Source organism: Rhyacophila brunnea, unplaced genomic scaffold (assembly GCF_057557595.1).
Source record: "Rhyacophila brunnea isolate RB1 unplaced genomic scaffold, BYU_Rbru_1.0 scaffold_4, whole genome shotgun sequence".
In the NCBI taxonomy this organism is placed as follows: domain Eukaryota; kingdom Metazoa; phylum Arthropoda; class Insecta; order Trichoptera; family Rhyacophilidae; genus Rhyacophila; species Rhyacophila brunnea.
The window spans coordinates 286,022-299,206 of NW_028233068.1; the positions used below are offsets into that span (position 1 = coordinate 286,022).

The window sequence follows — 13,185 nt, forward strand, 5'->3', positions numbered from 1 at the left end:
CAGCAAGTAAAGGTGAATGTACATAATTATATGATATAACAATTTATAAGTCTTCCGATTAGTGAGAGCGCCACATGCTGATTTTGATATACCATTCAATATTTTTTATACTGTGGTGAGCTTAGTACTAAATTCGAAAACCGGACAATTTATGGTGGCATATCTATAACTAAAACTTTCTCATGATATTTAGAATGAAAATAAAACTGAATAAAACATCGCGAATGGAGAGATTTCCTTTCTATAACTAGGAATTATTTTAATTACACCAAACAATGGGATCTCGAAACTCGAACAAGGAACAACTGGGTACCTACCTAGTACCTACTTTTTATAGTTTTATTTTCATCAGATTGTTTAGAGTTTAGACAGTCGAAAATGGTTTCTACTGTGCCCTTAATTTTCATCAGTTTTATTCTAGCATTCTCCGATAGCAGCAGTTATAGCAATATTAAAATTATTAATACAAGTTCGTTAATATTGATACCTATTATTTTTGAACTTCTTAAAATATTTTTCCTGATTCATTTGTTATTCAGAAAACATTTTAAATTGTCCTTAGTAGTAATCGTGAAACCAGTGATATAAAAATAACTAGGTGCCTACTTAAGTGTAGTGATAAATCGTATTATAAACTTAACATTATTTTGTGTAGAAAACAATAATAACGAAAACAAACAATAAATAAAACAATAAATAGATGGTGATGAATAGTTTTATTATTGTTATTTTATTTCATAATTATTATTACAAGACCATAATATTCTAAAGTAGCATCAAGGTCGTTTGTTATCTGCACAAGGTGAGTTCTTTCCTTATTTTTAAATCATACCTATCTGATATACTTATTGCATTTTCTAAAATCTACTAATATTTGTGTTTTCCATAATATTTGTGAGTAAATTCATGATTATGTTAATAGTAAACTTGACATGATTAATGCACTGAAATGAAATGAAATGCAATGAAAATTTGGAAAATAAGTTTGCAATGGAATATTTCTTGAAGCCCTCGCTAATTATTTTTGAACTTTCTGAATTTTTTCTAAAAAAAACGAGACGTAAATTACCTTACGCGGTATTTTACTCTAAAAAAACGAGACGTTAATTACTTTACGTGTAATTTTTTGAAAATCCAGAAAAGAATTGGTCATTCAATGAGTAGGTATTCAGAATCTGAAATCTACTGATATTTTGTCAAATCTACTGAATTTTTTTGTCACATTCTACTGAAATTTTAAATTTTGACTTGGCAACACTGGCATAGACTATCAGTTGTGTTGTGTGCATAGATAAGTTGTGTGGCGGTAATTGTGGTGTGTGTGTTTGTTTTTCGCGGAAAATTCATTACTGTGACATTAAAAAAGGTAATATTCACAAAGAATCGTAATATATTAACGCAAGGGACGCTTAACAGTACTATGAAATTGATATGTATATGTATTTTATCTGGCAGAGTGTGTTTTCATTTATAACTCTATGGTAAATATACTTGCACTGATTTACGACGTTCATATGTATACAAATGTATTTTTAGGGAATCCTTGAACAGATTTTCGCCGTTAATTATGTCAAATATCGCATGCATGGTTCTCATATTAAAGCGAAATGTATTTCCAACGTCAAACTATTCGTATATATACCATAGATTTATTTTATATTTAGCTTATTTTTTACTTTGCTTCCTACTTACTGTCAGTTAAAATAATTTATGTTTCTGTCAGGCCTACGATACTTTTTACCGCTTTGAGATTTGTGAGTGGCCTTGTGACAGGTACTTCATGCAGTATGACCATATTGATGTAATTTACATTATTTGGAGGTAAATTGAATAAAAAAAAATGCATCAATCACAAATCTATTTACCATGACCATGTGTGTTATGCTACCACCCAATCCAATGAATCAATTATTTAAGCGATTTAATGCAATAAAGTTGTGGTGTACCATTTCAGATTAGTAATTTAATGAAGATAAATGATTTTTTTTAACAAATCCTGGTTACTACAATTTATAATTTCAAAACATTCACAACATCATATTTAAGAAAATAGTTATATTCACAACATCATATTTAAGAAAATAGTTATGAAAGTAATCAATATAAAAGTATAGTGAACAGTATTATCAGTGGATCTATTTTAAAAATGTATGAGACAATGTCCAACTCAGCCGCATAAGTGGAAAGCGGTAAAAAGTAAAGTAAAAAACTACTACTTAGTTGTACAAATGCACTGTACACTGTGGGAGAGTATACAATGTCTTGATTACTCAGATAGTTATCATGAACACATAGATCAATACTAGCGAGAATAGCAGAGTTCACATTGGCGTCGTCCAACTGGCAAATCTCCCAAAAGGTGGAATGATAGCTACGCTGCGACTTGATAATTGATGTAGACATCTAAATATATAAACAATTTCAGGTTCCCACAGCAGGAAGCCATGTTGTGTGTAAAAATATTTTTTTTTGATACAGCTGCAAAGTCTCAGCTGAGACTTATTTACCTTTATATCTTATACGTACACTTATTACATTTGTGAATTTACCTATATCTAGATACATAATATTACAATTTAGCTTTAATCATAATATTATGATATAATATGTGATAATACCATATTATGGTATTACAATTTACACAACTTTCTTAGAAACATTTGGCTACACAGGAATGCTTTGATATTTGGCTGAGCTAAAACATTGCAAGATTTAGTGGTAATTGATATTTTTGTCTACTTAAATTTTCAAGAATCTTTTGTCTTTGGGCATCATACAGGGGACATTGCTTTTACAACTGTAATATAATTGATTGGAAAATACATTTTGCCTTTTCTTTTAACATAATATTCTCTGTTTAAAATAATTCAAAAAAATGTGTATATAAGGAATGGGGAGTTCATTTATGTTTTTACTAGGCTATCTAGTTCCTCGTTCCCCTGAATTCCAATATGTGCAAGAATACTTAAATATCGAATCTCATATGTATAATTGGAGCGACTCCGGGTCGGCCATGTCTCAAGATTGCAGGTCACCCAACTGCCCTAGATGCTTCTCTTCAATATATGGGTGAAGGAAAAGGTAGGGTTGAGAGATCTAAACAGAAGTGGTCGGGCTTAGAAAGTGATACTGCTTCCCTGAAGAAGCCAAGGAAGTGGAGACATTTCTTGAAAGCAGCCATGTCCCACATCGGTTTATGGTGCCAATAATAGTTTTAATCTCTTAATTTTATATTATGCCATGCTATGTTGGCTTTGTTAGCTTTATTAGCTAAAAAAAATCATTAAAAAAATTGGCAGTTTACAGGAAGTGTCTGTTGAATTATTAGTTTTGTTTTACTTTTGTTCCAGTTGTATGGTGTGATGAGTCACCTCACTGGAAGGCCAAGGTTTTTAAGACCAGGTAAGTGCTTATTATCAAATCAGTTTTTAAATTTAATTAAGCGTATATCTCAAAATTTCAAGCCGAATTCTCATTGTGCAAGTACTAATCTTGTGAGGGTATTTACAAATGGACCTTGTCTGTAATAACTTGTAATAAGTAGGTTAGTAATATGATTCTTATTATTTAATATGGAAATAAAATAATATATTGAGATCATAAACCAAAGTGAATTATTAGTATTACTGTGGAAATACTTGCCATGAAAATTGTTACATAAATAGGTATATGAAAGTGAAGCCAAAATAAAGCCAAAAATTATGGTTACTAAGAATAATGATTAAGTTATTTGTAAGTCATCTCACATTGCGGATTCATTTGTAGCAAACTACAATGTTATCACTTACGCCTTTCAAAAACTGTAAATACATTATATATAGTACACTCAAACGGTCAATCCTATAAATTATTAAATGTGAAAGTATCGCTCAAATGCTTGGGTTTTTATTTTTCATTGATTATTACATAACATTGACCATTTTGAACATTAACCTTTTTACTGCCGGTAGGTGTATGTATAACGGTACCTTACGCGGCGAATTTTGTTACAAAAATAAAAAATTAAAATCAATTTACGTTTCAAGTGGTAAAAACGAATTCTGTTTCAATTCTGAGTATGTGACGATATTCCTAATATATGTCGTTGTGTGTTCAACATATTTGTATGTTTAAAATAATTGATTTACATTAGTAAATCGCGTTTAAAGCGGGTCGTCCAAAGATATCATTTTTGTATGAGCGGCGTTCCGTTCACGGAAAAGTTTGCATCTTAAGACGTCATTGGCAGCCATCCGGTTAACCGGACATAGACATTTATCAAAATCAAAACATTCACATTATAATGTAATATAACATAGAGGGGCAAATATATAATAACATATTTTTTAGATTATTTAAATCAACAATCACAAAAATATCATATATCATACAAACGTAATACTGAAATGTCAAAACAGTTGCAAAGATATTTTAATGCACCAACATACAGAATATTCATTTTTCTGTTTCAACCGATTTAACAATACTAAAAATGTTAACGCCCACGGTGGCCGCGCGGCATAAGCGTTGGACTATAAAGCCGTGGGTCCCAGGTTCGAATCCTGGGTCTGGCAAGTACACATATTGTTTTTCAATTTGTGTGTGTCAGGGTATGGACCTAATAGGTTGAGCAAGTGGCTGACATCCATTTCTTGTAAAAAACAAAATCTGTCAATACAAACCCCACTCTGTGGGGGCCCATATTATGATCCTATCAGGATCGGACATGGTTGGAAAAATAAAAAAATTTCTTGCGGGATCGCTATTAAGTGTTCGTAAGAGTTTCTCTAGTTTCATTTTTCAATTTTATCAACCGATCATTCAATTTTAAAACGTTTGACGGATGCAGGGCCAGATTTATACATCATGGGACCTTTTTTATGCTATGTCAATGTTCCGAGCTGTGTCTGAGTGATTTGCCTTATTTGTGTTCCTAATATGTTCGTTTTCTTTAAGCTGACGAGCCGGTGCAAAGTTGGCGGAGAATCTCAGAACAAACAGTTCCTTCAAGTGCCGACAGCATTCATGGTAACTCAGACCGTGACTCACACACCGCATTTGTGTACAACCGCCACAGTCACCTCGCGATTGAAACACAGCGGACAAAGCTGCCAATCTTTTCCTGCAGATATCACATCCTGTATTTACTGGAGAAGTTCCAGACATTAGTTCTGGTCGGTGAGACTGGCTCAGGAAAGTCGACGCAGATTCCGCAGGTATGCTTTCAAATATTTTTAAGTACCTACCTGGTCCACTCTCAGTGACAAAAAACCAAATGCAGTTTTTGTAGTAACTCCTTCGAAAAATGGGTCATTGGAGTGAATCCATAAATGTTATAAAAGCATGTGAATAGTTTTCCACCATTTCCAAAGATAATGGGGAATGGAGTAGGTTTATTCTGTATTCTCCATGGCTGGTTCCTTGGTTTGGAAAGCTTCTTCTGAGCAGAAATGAGGTCAAAATGATATAAATGATGCAAAGATCAGGTCACGATATGGGTAAAATATTTCATGTTCTCATGCGGAGAAGCAATTTGTAGCACTGCGATCAATGTGATGTTCAGGAAGACATACATGTAAAGGTACAATTCCCTAAATTTGATGGGATTGGGCTGAATTGACACCACTGACTAGACATCGCCGACTAGATGATGCCAACCGATCGCTGGACGATGGAGATCTCGGTGTTCTTACAGATAATTGAAATACATAAAAAAATTCACACATTTTATGACCTGAATCACTAAGTAAAACAAGGAAGGGTATTATCAAGACTTATAGCAGCGAAGGCAAACCTATGGCACACATTCCATATTTGGCACGTGAAAGAATTATAGAACTTCAAAGGGTACCGATAACACAGCACATGACATAGTGGGAAGTCGACTTTGACTCTGGATGGAGATCTTTTTTTGGTGAATGTATATAATGGAATGGTAAAATTCTTTCTAGAAGAATAGCTAACAAAATCTCTTGACCTGTATATTGTCCAATACATTGTGTCAATCGAATGTTCATAATACTTTGTGGAGTTTCTAAATTTAATATTATTGTACAATATTACTAGTTCAATGCAATGTAGAATGTGAAAGCATACGATTGTCAAGTCTTCACCATAAATTTCGCTTTATTGCACGTAGATATTTTATACTAATCTTGTTTCTTTACTTGTTGGTTCACATATCTGTATTTATTACCACATTTCATTGACCGTGCGGTGTCTGTCCAGTTATGCTGGCGGTAAAAAGACCATGCTGGATCGCCGTTGACCCAATTTTAGCGACCCAAAGTTGAGTTGCGTTTTCAAGATGTTAAGAATATTGAGAAACTTGATTCTGCCCTGGGGAAGATGGAAGAACTCCGTAAAATTGTCAGTGAAATTATTTAAAAAAAAAAATGGATAGGACTGTTCAGTTACAACAGGACTGGATTTTACCAATCAGAGGTCGTACTCGCAGCATGGATTGAGGCTATACAAAAATACTTACTATAACCAATATGTAACTTAACTGCTTAATTGCTTGAAATAGTAAATAACACGAAAGTTGTTTATTATTAAGTAATTTCTGTAACATTTTTTCGGAATTATGTGTATTTGGTAATATTTTTTTTACATGAGACGTGAAAATAGCTCACTCGACTAAGAGTGAACGATAATCAAAAATAAAAGTTTTTTTATTAAAACTAGAATCTTTAAACATTAAGATTTTGGTATACATTAATAATTTATACCAAAATTATATAATATACCAATTGAGATATTTTTAGAATTCCTTTATTTATATTTTTAATTCAATGTGCTCGCTGCGATGCATGTGGTTCAATCTATTGTTAAAAAAATTGACATCTTCACGAGCTATGGAATTCGCAAGGAGTTTACAACCCACTGCTTAAAGCAGTAGTTTCCAAACTTTATTTTATTACGCCCCCCTTTAAAAAAATTCTGGTCTTGGCGCCTACCCTCTTTATTTCATAAAATAATACAGACACATTTTTAAATGGTATAAAATGTATTAGGTATTACAAAAAATAAAAAAAGGAATTGACAGTATAATAAAGTTTTTTTCTATATATCGTCACCGTTTTAGCAAATCCATCTATGTGCACTTTCTCAAATTGTGCAGGAGAAGGATAAAACTGAATAAAAAAATAATGTTACATTTAAACATTAAAATTATGAAGAATGCTTTATTATAATCAGAAAATGGTCTAAGATTATTATTTTGTTTACAAAAATCTTTTATTTTTAATACAAAAATAATAAAAATACAGTTTGTGATGTCACATAAGTTGTTTTGACCGTTTTGTAAATACACATAGTTTAATTTATTCATCAAAATGTAAATAATAATAAATTCATGAAAAACTGTTACATAAATAATAGTTGAAATATACATAGTGCGTTAGTGATAAATTGCAATATCATTTTATTAATTATTAATGCAATACTGAGATGATATTATATTTATAAGTTCGTTTACTTTCTATTAGCAGGTTTAAATGTTAGGTTATCGTAGAAATAGTGGTGATCTTTCTCTATTACACTTTTTAATTCCTGAAGATGTATGTATTTCGACTGCGATATTGGCAATGATTCATTATATATATTACAAAGGCAGTCAAACGGTTGCACTGATAAAGTTGAGTTTGTAAAAGATTGTTCCATCTGGTAGATACTGTAACATTTTAAAATCATATACAACAGGATCTCCGGTTCGTTTTCCTGGTCTGATTGAACTTAATCCAGATTTAATCTTATCCATAATTCTTAAAAATTAAAAATCAATGACATTAATTTTATAAGGTTGTGTTGGTCTTGCTAGCCGCATATGTGCTATATAATCAGATGGTGAATATATTGGAGGCTTAAAATACTTTTCTTAGGTGGCATGTGCACTATCGGCCTCTATCATGGTGTAGCCTTTTTCCAGAAAAAGCTGTTGAATCTCGATGTTTTTTCTCTCTAAAGATATAACTTAGAGCAGTAGCGAATAATTTATTTCGGTTTTGATATCCACACCCATCCGATATTAGAATTATTTCATTGTATTGTCCTGCTTTCGATGAGATGAGACAAATTCATTAGAAGATACATTATGAAGAATGTATATGGTGAAATTGTGTAGTTGCAGCTTTTGTTTATAGTAAATTTGTGCCTGTGTTTTGGACATAGCAGCACACTTTGGAGATCCATTGTGATTACTAACCGTCCACGTTCTGGTACTCTCCTTCATTTCATTTTTGGTCTTCTAGCATCTTTTTTTTATAATAATGTGGCTATTGTATTCCATTTCTGAAACATTCTTCATTTTATAACTACAGCAGATGGCAGTGATGGCACATTGATCTTTACGTGGTTGGTGGATACTGATTTTTTGGTGGTAAATATACTGGAGTATATTCTGCTGCTTTATGACCATTTTACAGAGACCATTTTTTATATTCATCATGCTTTTGTATTTTGGATCGGAAACACGATTCCACATATACCCTGGAGGTATTTTCTCTGCAATAATGGCTGGGAACTTTGGAATTAGATCCAACCATAATGTAACATTTTTCCACAAATCTCTCCGTTTTGATTTTTGGTTGCACTACCAATTATTTATCTTCAGTCAGATTCTTATTACCTGTCATTGTTGCTTTCAATTGGCCACTGTCATCGAGACGTTTGTAGTTGTTTATCCAACTTTTAAATTAATTCTCGCCTATACCCTATTGACCATGTAGGCATCTTCCAGAAATTATTGAATATTTCCTGTCTCTCTTTTTGAGAAAGCATCTTTCAAACCGTCGTGCAAGACCATAATGCATAGCATATAACATAGAAACAAACTATGTGTAGCCAAACTGTAAAAAAACATTACACTCTCGATATCAAAATACCATCTATAATTCTATATGTTACTATAATATACACATAGTTGTTTTTGTGAACCGTGGTTTTTGAACCTTACACATAGCTGTTTTCTATTTTTTGAAATAACTTCGGAGCGAGTTTACCCAACACATAGATCATTTTACTGGCCTATAGACAAAAAAATAAGGAATGACTTGGTATTTAAAAGTCATTTTTGATAAAAGTGACACATAGATGGTTTTGCTAAAACGGTGACGATATAATATATATACTTATATTAATTTTTTAATTACATTGTTTTAAATGCGATGGGTGTGCTTGTTTATTAGCACAAAGTTTATCAAACGTTGTAGGTGTCATTGAGTGGCTCTTTTTCTACTATTAAACGGGCTCCTTATTTAGATTTTATTGCAAATGTATGTTTCAACAAAGTAATTCATCATCTTCATTCATCGACAAATGGATTCTGTATCCACGCGAACTTTGTAAAATCAAGATCTTCAATTGTCTTCAGATTGTCTTCGTCTTTGTCACTTTGCATTTGTGGTCCTTGCATGGATTTTTTGAAAACACTCAATTTTCCAAAAAAATCAATCAAATAGGCAAGTCTAACAATAAAGTTATTGTTTCTTGACAAATTTGCCTCTTCATTATGATTTTTATCAAGAAAAATTGCTGTGGTGTAAATATCTTTATAAGTAGATATGAATTTATAATATTTAAAGGAAATCTAATATTCTTCATGCCAAATGACTTCTTTTCTCACCCTGTCTGGTAAATTTTTGTCAGCTAGAGTTGGTGACATTGATTTAGAGGTGCCCGCTGGCGCTGCGTTGTCGATATCTGCCTTATATGATTCATATGCAAGGAACACATTTTTATTCTCAAAGCTCAATGGTGTATGTAAGACGAACATCCTAAATTCTGAATGCAAATTTATTCAATAGTTTTGTATTCATAAACACCGCAGAAAACATGTTTTTGTCTATTGTATTTATGTATTTATGTTTTTTTCCATTACTGATGATAAAATATGCATTCAGGGTATTGATATAACTGCGGCACCGCATAAACCATAAAACATACTGTTTTCAATAAATTTTAATGATTTTTACGGAATTTTTTCTTTGGAACAAATTCGTGGGTATTCTATTGTCATATTGAAAGAAATGACCTGTATAATAAATTGCTTCTATCACTGTTAGCTGTGATATAGCACATGCGACAGAAGTGAAACTTTTGTTTTTCTTTCCATTATGGCAACTGTGCACAGAATTTTTGTCAACACTGTATTTGATATCCACTTCACCATCAGTCTGGATCAATCCACTGCTGCATGAAGGCTTCTCCAAGCTGCCTCTACTTCTCTCGGTCTATGTTGGTTTATTTATAAAAAATCGTGATATCATATTCCTGTTCATTCCAATATTATCATGATTAACCTAAATAAATGCATTGCTGGATGAAGGTTTTTCTTAAGTTAATAATCCTCTATAATCGACGTTTGCCGGCTAGCGAGACAGCTGTGGCTGTTGCCAATGTGTTATAGTACTTCGAAAGCATGGTGTCATTGGCGATTTCTGTTTTTGTTTGATTGAATTTTGCATATATTATCTACGTGCGTCGAGCGATTCACGCGGTTGGCTGGCCAACTCGACATCAAAGTAACCATTGTTGTGTTTTTGCACATTTATTTTGTCACAGCCTAAATGGTGCGCATTCGGTTACAACCGGATGGTTGATGATTCAAGGCTGACTCAAAGTTGATTTTCGAATCGATTGTGATGCATTTTCGTTATAAATCATCCATATTCACTATTCTCCTGACGAAAATTAATGTATAAGTTTCTAAGTGTGATAATACTGTTAACGGACAACGAATGAAGGAACGAATACAATTATCACAGCTTTCGAAAGCAGTAGCGGTTTTCCACGAAGCAGACGATGATGACCTTTGTTAGGAGAGGAAGTATACCTGTTCGGTGGTTTTCTTGTTGGCGAGCATATTCTCAAGGTTTTTCCCCATCTCCTGGAGGTCGGATTCTTCGCTAACGGAGCTCTCCGCTTCGTCGGTGAATAGCACCTCCATGCTGCTCAGCACGCGATTCACTGATTACTGATAAGTTTCATTTGAACAAAATCAGCATTTGAGCGGACCCTTTTTTGAGTTGCTCCGCTCCGGGACCTAATACTTGCTCCGGCTCCGCTCCGGGTATAAAGTTTTAATAAGCATCATTTATATTATGTAGGTATACAAATGTTAAAAAATAAGTAGTTTCGAAATTATCGTCATTTTCATTATTAATTCAAGTCGTCTTTTATTATTTGCCTCCTCTGTCAAAAAGTGAGGTTATTTATCACTCCGCAGTGTTGCCATATTTCAAATAATTTCAGTGTTGCAAAGTGTCAAAATATACTTAGGGGAAGCTGTTGTACGAGGGTGGGTCAATAAGTCCTTAGAAAAGCCGACAGGTGGCGCGACTAGTACTGTACGCGGTTTGTTTTCATGCAGCGGCACTACCGATTCAGTATGCTGCGAAGTTTCAATCAGATTGGTCGGGTTGTTGTGTGTTTCTCGTACATTTAAAAAAAAAATTTGCTTGTGGAAAATGGAAAAATGGAAAATGGAGAAAATTGAGTTTAGAGCTGTTATTAAACATTTTAATATAAAAGGGTTAACAGCAAAGGAAATAAAAAATGAGTTGGATTTAGTTCACGGCATATCTGCTCCTTCACTTGCAACTATTTATAACTGGTTAAATGAATTTAAACGTGGTCGTACATCAACAAAGGATGAACCACGCTCAGGACGTCCTGTAGAGGTGACTACACCAGAAATGATCAATAAAATCCACGATATGGTGTTAAGTGACCGAAGATTAAAGTTGAGTGAGATAATTGAGGTTACAGGGATCTCAAAAGGTAGCGTCATTTCTATTTTACATGACAAATTGGGCATGAAAAATATTTCTGCAAGATGGGTGCCGCGTTTGCTCACAGTCGACAATAAACGCAATAGGGTGGTGGCCTCTAAAGCCCTGTTGTCGCTCATGCAACGCAATCCGGATGAATTTTTTCGTCGCTTTGTGACTGTAGATGAAACATGGATACACCACTATACTCCCGAGACGAAAGAACAGTCAAAGCAGTGGATTGCGAAGACAAACCATGTCCAAAGAAGGCGAAAACCGTAAAATCAGCTGGTAAGGTTATGGCTACTGTATTTTGGGATGCACGTGAAATTATTTTCGTTGACTATTTGGAAAAAGGAAAAACAATAACAGGGGATTATTATGCATCTTTATTGGACCAGCTAAAAAACGAAATTGAAGAAAAACGGCCTCATTTAAACAGGAAAAAAATCCTCTTTCATCAGGACAATGCCCGTGTTCACACATGTTTACGATCAATGGCTAAAATTGAAGAATTGAAGTTCGAATTGGTCGACCACCCACCGTATTCGCCAGATTTAGCCCCCAGTGACTTTTTCCTTTTCCCAAACTTAAAAAAATGGCTAAGTGGACAACGTTTTTTTTCAAATGAAGAAGTCATCGATCGGACAAATGCTTATTTTGAGGACCTTCCGAAAACTTATTTTTCTGACGGTTTAAAAAAAATTGAGAAACGTCTAACCAAGTGTATTGAGCTCCAAGGAGATTATGTTGAGAAATAAAAAAAAAATACAAAAATAAAAACTGTTTTAATGCTTTTTTCTAAGGAATTATTGACCCACCCTCGTACCTTGGACAGGGTTGTACCTCGAACACATGCATGTTTTTGTATGTTGGCGCCATTTTATCTTAAAATTTACAATAGTAGTTTGAACACCTTCATCTTAGTGGATAATTAACGCTAGTTTCAGATGGCAAGCGGCACGCGTGTTTATGTGAAGTGAATTTGAAAATTTTCGTTCGTAAAAGTAAGTTTTTTTCATTTTTTTTTTTTTGTAAATATATGCCATACTAGTATGTTTCTTGTGTGAATAAGTAATAGTGTAATTGAATTAAATTTCATATGTCCATAACATTGGGTTATTATAGATTTTGTATTCCTTACCTAAAAAAAACTATTAATTGTTTTTGTCATTTTGGCGTGGTGTTGTACCTTGGACATAAAAAATGCGTTGTACCTCGAACATGTCCAAGGTACAACGCGTTTGCCACCCATATTGTGTATGACTATGATTAGTATTGTTCATTCATTTAAACATTCAATTTAATTCAAACTATTGTTTAAACTTGTTCCAGGTGTTTACTTAATATGCCTCGTACGTATCAAGACAGGAATCAAGAGGGTTCGCCCGGATAACGAAAAAATACACAGTGCGATCCGTTTAATAAAATAACA

At 33.4% G+C, this 13,185-nt stretch overlaps 2 protein-coding genes across 2 annotated transcripts in view; both read left to right on the forward strand.

Moving 5' to 3' along the window:
• The first annotated feature begins 1,272 nt into the window (after positions 1 to 1,272).
• Positions 1,273 to 13,185, forward strand: part of LOC147066712 (putative ATP-dependent RNA helicase DHX35) — a 109,708-nt gene continuing 97,795 nt past the window's right edge. The window contains exons 1-3 of the mRNA XM_085955043.1: positions 1,273 to 1,366; positions 3,351 to 3,402; positions 4,936 to 5,195. Coding sequence (XP_085811169.1) covers positions 3,363 to 3,402; positions 4,936 to 5,195 — 300 coding nt within the window. The 5' untranslated portion in view covers positions 1,273 to 1,366; positions 3,351 to 3,362. The remainder of the gene's footprint in view (positions 1,367 to 3,350; positions 3,403 to 4,935; positions 5,196 to 13,185) is intronic.
• Positions 1,273 to 13,185, forward strand: part of Cpes (Ceramide phosphoethanolamine synthase) — a 75,947-nt gene continuing 64,034 nt past the window's right edge. The window contains exons 1-3 of the mRNA XM_085955044.1: positions 1,273 to 1,366; positions 3,351 to 3,402; positions 4,936 to 5,195. The gene's annotated coding sequence lies outside the window, so the exon portion shown is untranslated. The remainder of the gene's footprint in view (positions 1,367 to 3,350; positions 3,403 to 4,935; positions 5,196 to 13,185) is intronic.